We start from the raw sequence: 14,930 nt of genomic DNA on the forward strand, positions 1-14,930 counted from the left end.
TTTCTTTTTTCTTCTTTTCTGACAGGGGGAGCTCAGTTTTTATTAGCTGTGAAAAATTATTAAATTACATTTAAACCACTTCCTAACTTTTTAAATCACAAGTGATGCTAAAGAAGCAGTTTATCTATCAAATTGGCTGTTGTTTACTTCCGCTTTTCCGAAACCGGAAATCCAGTGACGTCTGGCTCAGCGTACTGCAACACAGATCCAACTGAACAGTCATACTACATACTTAATTCAAACGCAGTATGTAGTAGGCGGTACCTACTACATACTACATTAGTAGGTGGTATGTAGCAGGCCGTTTCGAAAACAACCACAGACTTTTGAAAGGGTCATGCAAACACCCACATCTCCTGGTTGATTGAGTCTTACGAGTCACAATGTGCCCTTCCCTAATCTGTCATGTCTCTATCCCATGACCATTCTCCTTCATGAATCAAACATCATCCCTGACTGCAGCTCAAAACAAAGAAGTGACTACAGTCAGTGCTGCCCTTGGTTTTCAATGCTGTCACATTACATTTTATAATGCTACCACTACATGTGTCAGGCAATTAGTTATTCAAGGGTTTACTGTGTTTCCAGTGGTGTTAGTGGCAGTGACACGGAGAAAAGCTGTTTGGTTTGAGAGCACCAGAGGCTGTTTCATGTGCCCCCTCATGCCCAGTTTACCAATGTTCATGTGATGTGCACCTTTAGCTGTAAGTATGGACGGTGTAGGTGTAGCCGAAGCCATGCACATCTCTTCTTTAAACTGTTCACTCTCACCCCTACCTATCCATCACACAATACCCACCTTATGATGTAGAAGATGGTTGATATGATGAGCTCATTGTAGATGGCCACAGCCATGTAACGTGGCTCATGGAAAGCAGAGGGTACGGTACGGACAGCATAGCAGAGGTACACGCCCCACAGCAGGAACAGAAACTCAGCTGGAAGACAAAAACAAAGAAGAGAAAGGCCAAAAAGAGGTTGAGAGGACTCCATTTATAATAATCCTCATCAGGTTTGTTTTCAGGCTTTCAAAACCCAATCAGCTTGTGGATAATCCAGACTTTTGTATAAAAGGCCCTACTCCTCTCTCTCTCTCTCTCCCTCTTGGCCCTTGAAGCTCAGAATGCTCTTTATTCACTTGCAACACTCCAACAACTGATTGACTTCAGCTGAAAACCACAACTACCCCAAGGACATCCAGCCTCCTCTTATATACCAGCTGGCTCCAACCAAGAGTGAGGGATTCATCATTTTTAATCAATTAGCTCACCTCAAACCCCCAACCGGTCTGCAAATGATTCAAGCATATGCAATGGGGTTACGAAACATCAACCAAACACATTAACATAAAGTTCATTCTCATGTTGTACTTAAAAGAGAATTTTGTATTTAATTTGTCAAAACACCCCTCCACCTTGTTCATACATGGTGCCCTCCAGTTAACAAACGTCCTCATAAGCCAATGGCAGACTACAGTTCTGTTTGGTGGGTGCCTGGTCACTCGGGGGTGGAAGGTAATGAAATAGCAGACAGACTAGCGAAAGAGGCTCTGCGTAAAGACTCAGTTGAGTTCGAGGTATTGATGGGAAGGTGTGAGTGGTACAGTTAGTGATGGCGAGATGAAGCTTCTTGAAGCATTGAGGCATGGGCCGAAGCTTCATGGTGCTCCATTTGCTCTACTGCGCTATCAAGTGGACAAAAATGTAAAAATAAGAGCAGTGATTATAATGACACCATCTCTTTAATCTCATTATTAACTCCATTACTAACCATTTAAATCAATATTTGGTACAAAAGTGTTCTTTAATCCTTACAGATCAAGGTTCAATGAGGATATCTCGGTCGTTTTTAATGACATTTCTTGTTAAAACTTCTTTAAATGTACATTGGAAAGACGTAAATATGAATTCAATGGTTTTACATGTCATAGATTTTGTTTTATTTTATTTTGAAAATTGGATTATTATTTTTTCAATGAAGTGATGTTGATAAATTAACACGACAACTCTTCTGTCACATGCTGCCCAGAGTTTGAGGCTGGTTTGGAAGGCATATACTGCCTAAAATTTGAAATCAACCATTTTGATTTTATATGTTGATTTCACCTATTAAGCCAAGTAAAGACGTTTCATACTGAAAAAATACTTTTAACTTTTTTTCTTTAATTTTAAAAAGGGTCAATTTGACCCACAGCATAACAGGAGGGTTAAATAAGAGAGGCCGTGTAACCCTGCAGCATGCATATGAACACTTTACTCTACAGGGCACGGGGTTGCCAATCAGATTTTACCACACTGTTGGTCTGCGATCTTTATATATCAATATCTGGTGCTGAGACCGTGACAAAAGACTCTGTAACTTCCTCGCAACTCTTCTTCTGTCTCTTGGTTTGTGTACAATTCACACAAACGACACACTGTGTTGAATAGTAGGCTTAAAGGTGTTGGCAGAAGAACAGAGTCAGCCTAGCTGTTTCTAGTATTATGTTAAGCGAGGTCAGTCTCCCCTCCTCTCCACTTTCCCACTTCGTAGACCGATTTAAAAGTTTGATCAGTCTTCACAACTGACTTTGACAAATTATATCCCTGAAAAGTTGAACAATTCCTTTGAACGCTTGTTTTATATGCATGCTGAACAACACTGTTGCTCTGACTCAGCGTGGGAAACCTGCAACAATGTAGATGCAGGGTGAGTTCAGTGGTACAGCAACTTCTTTATTCTACATAAACAGCAGAACAATAAGAAGTTAATCCTCAGCCTGCTTTGACACTTGACTCTAAAATTGCTGAATGCAATCATTTAAATTAACTTTACAGTGTTTACCTTAAAGTCAAGGAGGAAACAGCTGCTTCGTCAACAATGTGTGAAGTAAGTCCTGCTACCCTCTTATCTCTCTGAGGTTACACACCTACATCACAGTTCACAGGGGAATAAATGACACCTGAGATGTCTTCACAGTTATAAACACATTTCAGAATATACTGTACTGTATACGTGTGCAGGAAGCTTGTTATCACCTGAATCAACATGCAATGAGACATTTCAGCAACAAAAACAAAACTACTCATTTGGAAAGAGAAGAGGAAATCCCTGTATGGATGCTGTAGTGAAATAATAAGCTAAATAAATCTCATAGGTCTTGTATTTACAGTCTTAATAAAATAATTACCATTATCTCTTGATTTGAAAAGGTCATTAATCAATAATCAAACTGATGTTAATGCACTTAAGATAGCTGAAAGACTGCTTTTCATTTGCAGTACCTTTACCTGATGTTGGTTGGACACAGTACGATTAGATTTGAAAATCTAGGATTTATTTTCAAACATTTTTCAACTGATTGAAATCAGTTTACAATTTCATATACAGTAGCAGACACTTTTTTCCAAAGCGACACACATCTGAGAGTAAGCTTACAACATCCGCGTGTCACAAAACATGTTCGTCAAATAATTAGTGATTATTTGATCATTTCAGAGTTCAAAGTTGAAAAATATATTTTTGTATGGTGTTATATTAAGATATTTTGCAGCAGTAGTGAAATCTGTTTATTGCAAAAATGTAACTTCAACACATTATCTATCTCCATTATCTATACAGCTGATCTTATTTAGGGGTCAAAGGGGGGGCTGAAGCCTATCCCAGCCGTCGTTGGGTGAGAAGTAGGGTACACTCTGAACCATAGACATGTATAGATAGACGCCTCACAGACTGCCGCTGTCTATTGGAGCTGACGTATCAGCGCGGCCGCCATCTTGGATGGGTGCCCAATACGCTCCCAGTGCATTTATTTCTACTGAAAGTATGCCCAACTACAATAATCTGAATTTTTACTCGATTGTCACACAGTTTGGTTTGTTACAAACGGCAGAGATGTAGTTATGATACAGGGCGCTGTCACACATTTAAAATTTTCAAAATTAAAAAATCTTGTGAAACGTGATCTGCTCTCAATACTGCGGTGGTTACTGCAACCGTAGGCTGTACAAAATACCTGCATAGCTGTTTGTCCTGTGTTGACTCTGTTTGGCTCTGGTGCTATCCTAGAGTGAGAGCACCCATCCAATATGGGGGCGACGCTGGATTACACTCCAGCACGTAATGAGGCATCTACGTATATATGTCTATGCTCTGAACAGGTCGCCAGCCTATCACAGGCTTCATGCATGGACAGACAACCAGACTCATCCATCATTCACACCTGCTGGCAATATAGAATTACCCATTAACCTAACTATTATGTATTTGGACTGCAGGAGGAAGCTGGAGTACCTGGAAAGAGCCAACCTTTGCACAGAGGAATCCTGAAAAAGGCCCCAGCCAGGACCCCAACCAGGACTCCAACCAGGACTCCAACCAGGACTCCAACCAGGACTCCAACCAGGACTCTTGCTGTAAGTCTCTAGTACCAACCTCTGCACCACTATGCTGCACACTTTAACACATTTTAATTTTCAAACATAAAACTTTTTTTTTGGCTGTGTGCCATAAACAGGAAGGTTCAGAGACACTGTTCAGGGATCAATAAAAGCATTCACAATATCATTGAACAGCATGAGCAGAACGAGTCCAGCTTCAAACCTGTTGCTTTGTTTACAGACAGTGAGGTGAGCACCAAGAACTGTGCTGTGCTTGCATACCAGTCCACAAAGTACTTACAGTGATTACACACCATTAATATTCATGAACAGGCTGAGCCTATAAATCATCACTAATTACATGGCACTTAACCTCTGAATGGGATTGCATGGAAATCTGCTTGCGAGAGAGAAAGGAAAACAATTCACACTAATGCAGATTAAGTGTGGATTCAAATAAACCACTTATTGTCCGCATTATCAATACCTCTAGTTAATTTTCATCAAGGCTGTTTTTCTCTGAGTCTAAAGACAAAATAGGGTAAATTATTCTATTTTCTAGAAGGACACATGCTATCGCAGTAATATGGTGAAAAAGCAGGAAAACAATCACATGGGCTTTCACAACCCTGAAATTCAAACTGGGGTGTGAAAATCCTCCAGAGCAGCTCTGCAGGGTCCTTCAGTGTGTCTGCTGCACACCAACATGATCTCACTGTTTCTCACAGGGAACAGCAGGGATCCCTCATTTCCTGTTTTATCTCAAAATCACACACAAATAATTTACTCAAACATACACCTAAACCCAACCCAGCTGTCCAGAAGTAATCTGAGCTTTCAGATTGGATCAAGTATTTTAAAAAAATAGCCAATGACTACAAAATTCTATAAATCTGTTAATCCAATCTTAGTTTTAAACCGAATCACACCTCCAGTTTGTTTTGTTCCACACTTTTGTGAAAGATTTTGATAACAATGATTCAAAGAATAAGGATTATCCTGATTCTAGCGCAGGAGGTGATTCTTGCTGGATTACAGGGAATCAATTAAAACTAAAAAGAGAGAACAAAAATAAAAAAAATGATTACAGTAATGTTGGTCGTTATGAGATTGTTGGTCATATTTGGCTCAACCACAACACTGACTCAGACAATGAGATCGAGTTGAGGGTTTTAAACAAAATGAAGGATTTTGTCCCAGTAAAATATATCATCACCTCGTTGTTAACATCCAACAGTTCATTAAAAGGAGCAGTAGGGGTGTTTTACTTAGTGTTGATTTAAATGCCCCATGTGGACAAAGTATACAGCATGACGACTCTTATAGAGCACTGGTGATCAGGATTTGGTGATACTTAAAGTCTCACCTTGATTACAGGATTATCTGATCCCAGGTTGCAAAAAAGTGCATTTCAGAATGTTTCATTTTTTAAAATCTTGTAAAGATAAACCCTTTTGAACCTCCAAGTTCAAGAGATTACACAACAGTGAGATAATTATGCTCCATGTGTTTTGTTCAGTTAAAAGTACGTATTTAATAATAACCACAACTCACACTACGATACAATTCACAACTTCTTTAAGAGACTGTCTTGTCATTTTTTTGGTGATGCTTTTATTTTGGATTTCGTCTGCCTCACATCAAAACTACTCTTGTTTCTGTTTTGATAATAATTACACTTTTATTTTGAAAAGACGCACAGGAACCTCGGCTAGATTATTAAATCACAGGAGTAAGTTAAAACAGTTAAAAAACAAAGATTTAAAGATATCTGTTTTGTCTATCTTTCCATTACCTGTAGAACAGATGTGGATGTACTTGAGAGAGAGAGAGAGAGAGAGAGAGAGAGAGAGAGAGAGAGAGAGAGAGAGAGAGAGAGAGAGAGAGAGAGAGAGGTTGTCCACTGGGTAGATGGTTAGCAGATGGTGGTTCTAAGTGGTCAGCTGTCCAGGTATCATCTGGTGGTGCATCCATAACAACATAATCTTCACCTGCTGCTGCCGTGTCTCTGCGGGGCCCTCTGCTGTTTAAAGAAGGTACTGTGATTCATTTTTCATCCCACTGATTTCGATTGTTCCGTCAGTGCACAGACTTTTAGCTGTCTTGAGAGGTCCTGTTACACCCCCATTTAAAATGCTGTGATTGTCTCTCTGAAGACGCTCCATTCCTCTTTCCTGTCACCAAAGTGTCCCTCACTCTCGTTCCCTTCTCTTCCTCCCACCCTTCAGCCGGTTCTGTATCGTTGCCCACATCCCTATATGCGTCATACTTCACAGGCTTCACTCTACTCCGCTCCTGCCAATCCTCTCTCTCTTTCTCTCTCTCTCTCTCACACTCTTTCTTTCTCTGTCTATCTGTCCTTCAGTTTTTAAAAGCAGACCGAGCTCCTCTCATGGATCCATCCTCTCCCTCTTTCCAAACAAGATTAGTCCCCTTGCCGATAGACCAGCTTCAGGAAGGTACCTGTCACTTCCTCTTGCTACAAGAAACAGTCATTAGGAAGCTACTCTAACACAGCATAAGGTCATGGGTGTACTCACAGGGTATTGTAGGGAGAAAACCTGGAACTTACACAACATGAGTGCTCTTTTAGTTTGATAAGGTTGTAAATTCTGGTCATTTTAGAGGCCGTCTAAAAGTCATTAATCAGGGGGATTGGATTGCAGAGAGACAGATAAACAAAGAGACCCTTGTTGGCCCTTAAATACTATTTATGTTTTCTTGTACTTGTCCTTCCTTACATCAGAATAGCTTTGTTGAAAATTGCCTTTAATGGCAATTTTCCAATGGCAATGGCAAGGAGTTTATTGGAGATACGGTACTTAATAGGGAGCCAGTAGAGGTGAATGAGAGTGGGGGTGATGTGCTGCCAGGGCTTTAGATATTAAGCATTCTAATCAGCAAACAATATGGAGGATAACTTTTAATATTATACTCTTACTTCATTTGAATAACACAAAACTTTAGATGGTGCACGGCTAATTCGTCACCAGGGAAGAAAAGAAGAAGAGGGAAATAGAAACAGAGAGGGAGGTTATAAGCACACAAGGAGCTGAAAGAGACGTCCAACAAAATGAAGAGGAGACGTGAAGCACACAAGAGAAGTTTAATGTTTAATCAACCTGCAAGTAGGCTGATGAGGTTCCAATGTTTCAGTCGTAGCACCACTGGGATTTGTTTGTATTTTTCCTGTAAGAATAGATGTGTGAACTTGTTGTATTTAGTTGGTAGCTGGGTAATAAGTGGCATAATGTATAAATGGGTGGTTATGCAGATTAGAATCCCAACAGAGGGAGACAAGACCTTCTGTTCCCAGAGCAGGTGGTGCATGACCCCCCCACTCACTATACATTATCCTTTACCTGATGCACTGATGCTTGTTACATCTTAGACAAACCAGCAGTGAGGTATATTTCTGTAATCTCATCTCTTTAATCTGTGTTTATACTTTAGTTTTAAGGGCTGTACTTTTTTTAAGTAAGGGTGTGCTGTTAGTCTTCTTCAGGCCGGGCATTCAATTCATGCGACGACTCAATTCATTCTTTATTTGAATAGAAAGAATAGAGAGAAGCTGGGGTGTTCAGTAAACACAACACAAAGTTATGTACCCTTCTCAAACTATTTGTATACAGTCCTTTATTGGCTGCTACTGCAGTAAGGGTCAAACACTGCTTCGTGAGGGTTTAGTCAATACCACTGATTTTTTGAGTCTGAACCACTGTTTCCTCTCTCACTCTTCTCAAACAGTGTACGATCTCTGAATGAATGTGAATGAATAAAATAATTACACAGAGGTGTGGGAAGTTGCACAAACATCAATATAACTACACATTAGAATAAGTAAATCAAGGAGCGAACTTTAGATGAGAAAATAGAGCTTGTGGATTTTGGTTAATGGTCTGCTTTCATCTTTTTTATGTTCCTTATTCTATACTTGCTTTAATAGTTTACAGTACAGCTGATCTTCTAAAGCCCTTACAGATCAGCCTGTGCTAAAGGGGAATTAAAATAAATGCCTTCTGTAAGTGTTCAGCCTTAATGCTGGTGGCAGCAAAACACTCTGTGATAAGGTGACTATCTCCGTTTTGAGATTACCCTCTATGCTAACTGAAGACACAGTATTGTTCATTGAACTGTTTGTGGGCAGACACATTAGGTAAAGGTCAAGTGAACAATGGATGGTGTCTTTAAAACTCACAAATCTATTTAAGAGCAGAGCTTTTTCAAAATGTAGCTTTCAGGGCTCAACACTTCATAAAAAAGACCAATTACAGCACAACACCTCTTCAGCTTTGGAGCATCTCTCACCTTACTTAAAAGGGCAATTCTTTAAAATGTATCTCAAAGAGAAAAAACATCAGAGACATTTTCTACTTCAATACAAGACTCCTCTGCCCTTACCTTTCTACTTGTCCCACATTGTTTGTCACTTAAACAACAAAGACTGCATTAAACTTGAAGACTAGCTGTAAATCTCAAGCTGCCAAATTACCTCAAACAGTCCTCTTCGTTTGTTTGCAATCCATTTTCCGCCTGCGCCATCAGGCTCAATAAAGAAGACTGCACCGATACAACAGATGAGACGGATTGGAGCAGCTACTTTATTGACAACTCCATCCTGTGAGGTTGGAGACTGTCTGTTTGCTTCATTGTGCCCATCAGTTTTTAGACCGTAGGCTGTTTACCTTTGACCAGGCTGCATCAGCACCTCCAGACACTGAAGTACACAGTTCAGCCAGTGTGCTGCTGCCTCTACTCTTTAAAAGCTCATTTTTTTTAGAGATGCCTAAAGTCAAGAACACTTTTCTATATTTCTGTGTAATTTCATGTGGTTTACTTTAAGAAAGCTGTTTAAATTATACAAAGAACTCCAGGCAGTGTGCGGGATGTCAAAACAAATTAATACTAAAAGGATTGCAAGACTGAAAACAAGACTCAGTGAAAACTGGAAACTTTGTTTTTTTGCCAACCCACTGTGATACATGTCTTCAGGGTTCAGGGTGTATGTGTAGTGGAGCAGCACAGTACTGCAAATAACTGACACTGTTATATTTATATTTGTTGAATATACGTGCATAATACAATTTTAAAGAGTAAAGTTCCAATGAAGTATGTCATTTCTGTACAAATCTAAAATTAAAAAGCATCATTATCATTACTTGAGTGCTTTTAGTCTACATATTAAAAACTATTCCCCTAAAAATCAAGCCCCCTCTTTCTTTTTATCTTCCAGAGAATCTAACAGGACAGGTGCAGTAAAGTTTTTCTCATAAACTTTGAAATGACTTTACATGTATTTTATTCTATTAGCGTTTCAATGCCATTCCAATAACGCATACACTGCAAAAACTCAAAATCTTACCAAGTGAATTGTCTCATTTTTAGTCAAAATGTCTCATCCCACTTAATTTAAGATCAATTTACTTAACAAGTAACATTTGAGCAAGATAGAGGGACTTGTTCTAAAACAATGCATCTTAAATATCTTGTTAAGTCAAACAATCGTGAAATGATCTTGTTTTGAGTTGTAATTTAGAAGAAACAAGGTTTATTTTACATTTCATCCATTTTTCAAGCTGATATCTTACTTGTACAAGATGGATAATCTTGATTTAAGACAAACGCTTTACTTGATTTAAGTAAATGCATTTTATTGGAGAATCTATCAGAAAACAGCTCCATTAATAAAAGAAAGAAAGAAAAGTTGTTTTTTAGGGGGGTTTAAAGTTTTCAGGCACTGTTTCTTCTAAATCAGATCAAAATATACATCCTCAAACTACATGCACACAATGAAACACCTACTTTTGAGTACAGCTGGCTTATCCTAAAAAACAACATGACTGAATATTAGTATATCCAGTTAACTATGAGAAGACATTATATCTCAAAATGCTCAAATTAAACGTTGTAAGCTTATTTCAAGTACAAGATGGTCTTAAACCTAGAGAAGTGCCACTATAATACAACTCAAATTAAGGTGAATATATCTTAAATGAAGAAGTTGACATGAAATTTATTGGTGCAAAAATCTTTTTTGAGTGAAAAAACACTAATTGTTATGCTTCCTGGCTTATTCAGAGACACTCAGCTTCAAAGTACTGGTCAAATATTGCTTAAATAAGTTTTCCCTGCTAATTTTAAGATCACAGTTTTCTAAATATTATGTCTTATTCTAAGAAATCTTACCAAACAAATTTTCACTTGTTCCATTGGCAGATTTTTTTTGCTTATTTCAAGGTAGAAGTCCCTTGAAATAAGTTTTTTTTTCATTGTGTTTGGAGGAGCATTTTTTTCAATGTATAAACCCACTCACCACCACCTTCTACCTATCGGCTCACACAACACCACGCTGCTCTTGTGTTGAAGGTATAACCACTAAAAAGTAAAACATTTGCAGCACACTCTCCCTGTGAACACGTGTGTAGCCACAATCTTAAGCATCAGGAGACACGCTGCTGATAACTGGAGTAAACATACTTAAAATTGTTTTTCCCAGCCAACATTCTTTGTTTCCACTAGCTGCAACTGAATAATGTCAGATCACTTTGCTGTACTCTGATGGTTGCACCAGCATGGGATTAGAAATATTTTTTGTATGCAAGTTATGAAAATGACATGGTCTCAACTGTATTTGGCATCAAACAGAAAAAAAGTTGTAAAATAGTGTGTTTAAATTATTTGGCTTAATATAATAGTTAGTTATTACAATCATGCATGCCCAAATCAAGATGGGAGGGTTACACAACGCTGCCTTAATCAAGTACTTGCTGGTGAGTTTAGAGGTGTAACAAAGCCAACGTCTGAGCCCACTCTACACACAAACCTACATTGTAATAATATTTTGTGCATTGTGTCTATGATATCTTTTTTGTTCAGTTTCTGGTAAACAAGTAAATAATTTAAATGATACGCTGCTCACTCCACAACCAGCTGCATAGAGCTGATTGTAGAGAAATAATCTACAAGGTCCCTGAAGTATTCCATCAATGTTAAAGTCAGAATCAGAATCAGTTTTATTGGCCAGGTATGCTTGAACACACAAGGAATTGGACTTAGGTAAACTGTGCTTTCTTTGTACAAGGCATAAGAATAAGACATACAAATAAAAATAAAATAAAAATAACAATAACATCAGCTATAAATATAAAAGAACAACAAATAGGCATGACTAATATATGTACAGACTAAAATAATATGATAAAAGTGCAGTGGTGAGTAGCAGAGGTAGTTCTTACATTAAAAAAGTAGTAGTTAAATAATACAAAAAAAAGAAATATGGAATTCTGCTTGGAGAATTGTTGCATTGTTGCAAGTCTGTCAGAATTCAAAAATTCAGGTGGTGGCGGTGCATGAAAATGCAACCAGCACTTTATCTCTTTTATTTTTAATTTGAGGGTTTATTTCCACAGTTGGTGCTTAAACAACCTATTACAGATATCTGCTCATCAGCGCTGAAACAGGAAGAAAACCTAAGCAGACCTGCAGGACCAAGTGATGCCCCAGTTTAAACACTGCCTGTTTGACTCCTGACTAATATTTGGTCTCATGAAAACAGCATGAATGTGAGAGAAACAAGCCCGACGTCCTGCTGCAAAATCAGAAGTTTGGTGTACATGTTTGCTGAGCTTCACCACAACATCCAATACCAAGCTTAAACATCTGACCATGCTCCAGACAAGAGGAGGCAGACTCTGTTCACAAAGTTGATGAAAAATGTTACCAAATGTCTAGTTTTAAGTGTTAAAAGATCATGAATATATAATCATAACCATAACTCATGTTTCCATATTAGTTATTCCACATGGCCCTAGCTGTTTTTTTTCCAAAGCACAGTTTTGGAGCTAAACTTTGTCTTTAAGCCAACCAAAGCACTTTATTCCCAAGTTACAAACCAAAAGCTCAGCACTACGAAGTGCATATAGGATCAAAGTTTCCTCACTTGTCCTGTCACCACTCATCAGGTACATCTACAGGAGCACAGAAAACACACACGCACACATAAGCACTTACCGACTGCCATCATGTAGTCCCAGCGGTCCAGCAGACACATGCTGAACTGCAGACCCTCAGGGGTCAGGCCTACGGCGATCAGGGCCTGACTCAGCTCCGGATTCTGGCATACAGCGGAAGTCCAGGCCACCAGGAACCACAGCACCACCAGCAGGATGACCAGGAGAAGCCGCAGCACCCGCCAGCTTGTCATGTAAGGCGTCCTCTGAGCCGTACGAGACAGAAACACCTTTAACACCCTGAAGGAGGAGGAGGAGGAGGAGGAGGAGAGAGAGGGAGAGTGAAGACGACCTGAATATGAGAGACTGCTGGGTGAAATTGTGATGAGCAGTGAAGGTGAAAGGAAGATTGACAGCTCACGCCCCCGGCTGTTGCTCATGTCTACTTCAATTAAAATTCATTTGTTCGGTGAGCATGTTCAGTATAATTCATGTTGTATTACCTCCTGAGCTGAAAGGAGAAATTCTACAGAGAGCAGAAATATGTTGGAAGGAAAAGCAAGACGACAGATCTATTTGGAACGATCAAAGGGGAAACTTAATAACTTGAAATTGTCTTTGTTGATGTAAGTTTTTAATTTTTCAGGTTGAAGTTTAATGAATAAATGCTGTAACACATTGACCTATATGCATGCAGAGGCAATGCACAATACTAACTATTTTAACTGTGTACAGCCAGGATAATACGGTCTATGTGAAGGGCTTTTAAATGCAACACATCCAACAGAATGAGTTTAACACATAGACCGTAATAAGGAAGTGAAAGCAGCTGTACTGACATCACCATTGGTACAGTCCATGGGTAACAGATTCTTGTATTAATGTTCTATGAAAGCATATTGCAGACACATGGATGAGTTAATTATCTCAGATTTATGACAAAATGTATGCTAAATTTAAAAAAAATTAGGCTCTGTTTTTCTGAATTAACAACATGCCGCTACAGTAAAATCCCAAAAGCCCCTCAAGGCCACACAAGGAAGTAGCCTTAACTTGCTCCGAATGTTCAGTTGAATCCAGTTTTATGTACTTTGGGTTTAAGACACTGGGAGACACTACTGTCTTTAAGTAACGTAGATGGTATTGGCAACTTTGCGCAGCAGGCACCTGAGGACTTTGCAGTTGTTTAGTCGTAAGGCCTGTTCTGATCTGCTGGACGATGCAGCACTTCTCCAGGATCAGCTGAGCAAGTATGGCATGCTTCATTGATATAAAAGAGTTGATTTGAAATGCATTCAAGCTGGCTACGTGGTGACTAAAGAGACAATTGCTGAAAATACTGGTCCTCATTGAGTGCAACTGAGGCACTGGTTATCTCGTTAATTCATAAAAACAAGTGAATGCAATACGCTTCCATAGTGTTCCTACTTTTGCTCTCTCCATTCTCTACTATGTTAATTTGATGCACAGTAGGAGTCAGATTTGTAAACAGAGCTGTCCATCAAGGTGGTATAATCTTTTCTAGCATAAAAAATCTAATGAAAAATAACTTTGATAACACCTGGTCAAAAATCAGCATGATCAGAACTAACCTCATGACATAAATTATCTTTTAGAAAACTGTATTTGATATATATTTGGATCTATAGCTTGACCCATGTCCCATCTGAAGGCAGGCTTTATGACATACCACAGCCAGTCAGTAGAGGGAGCTTGAAATGATCACCCTCTGGCCATTCATCTTTTAGTATTATATCCACTTCTACACAGTCTTTTGTTATAACTGGGCTGATGATGGGTATGGAGAGTGCATGGACAGAGATATCATGCACTTCTATAAATATCCCCATGGTCTCATAACTGTGTTCCTCTGCTCTCCCCAGCTGGCCTGTGACATATCTATCTCATCTCTGGTATATTCAGAGGGGCCGGGCTGTAACAGCTCGCCCTCAGGGTCACGCTTCACACCCAGCCAGCTGGGAAAAAAAATCAAATCTGTAATTCTGCCAAGGGAACACTCTAGTGACCTTTGACCCCCTTCTCCCATCTCGGCACCACTGGAGAGCAGAAAGTGACTGTGTGTCTGAATAGGTACTTCAACAGCCAGACACAAACTAATGTGAAATTCAAATGTGTTCATTGGAAACACTGTGTGTGTGTGTGTGTGTGTGTGTGTGTGTGTGTGTGTGTGTGTGTGTGTGTGTGTGTGTGTGTGTGTGTGTGTGTGTGTGTGTGTGTGTGTGTGTCAAAGTGCATGTACAGATTGAGAGGGAGCTGAATTATTGAAAGTGAGGAAGGCTTGCTCATAGGGGAAGTTAATAACCAGGAGAGGAGAGGAGAGGAGAGGAGGTGGTGAGAGTATATAGAAATCATTATATTATTACTGTTTTTTTTATCTTTTCCATAAATACAATCCTTCTGAACTTTGACGCTCTGGCAAAAAAAATCAAAGAGATATGAAAAGAAAGCTGAGGAAAAAAGTGAGAAAAGAGGGGGTGTAGTTATTTTAATAAACCCCAGCAAGATCACTGTCATATAAAAAATGAACATAATCGTCCCTTAGTTGGAACAGCAAAATAAACTCTGTAGGACTCGGCATATCCTTGAACTTGGTATGGGTGCA

General features: G+C 39.1%; 1 protein-coding gene across 1 annotated transcript in view; it reads right to left on the reverse strand.

The window, feature by feature from the left end:
• Positions 1–14,930, reverse strand: part of LOC117827426 (probable G-protein coupled receptor 158) — a 110,066-nt gene that overhangs the window by 19,300 nt on the left and 75,836 nt on the right. Inside the window, exons 7-8 of the mRNA XM_034704037.1 lie at positions 12,369–12,607; positions 800–938 (exon numbers count right to left, since the gene is read on the reverse strand). Of these exons, the coding sequence (XP_034559928.1) occupies positions 800–938; positions 12,369–12,607 (378 nt within the window). The remainder of the gene's footprint in view (positions 1–799; positions 939–12,368; positions 12,608–14,930) is intronic.

The sequence above is a fragment of the Notolabrus celidotus genome, chromosome 15, assembly GCF_009762535.1.
Source record: "Notolabrus celidotus isolate fNotCel1 chromosome 15, fNotCel1.pri, whole genome shotgun sequence".
Taxonomy (NCBI): Eukaryota; Metazoa; Chordata; class Actinopteri; order Labriformes; family Labridae; genus Notolabrus; species Notolabrus celidotus.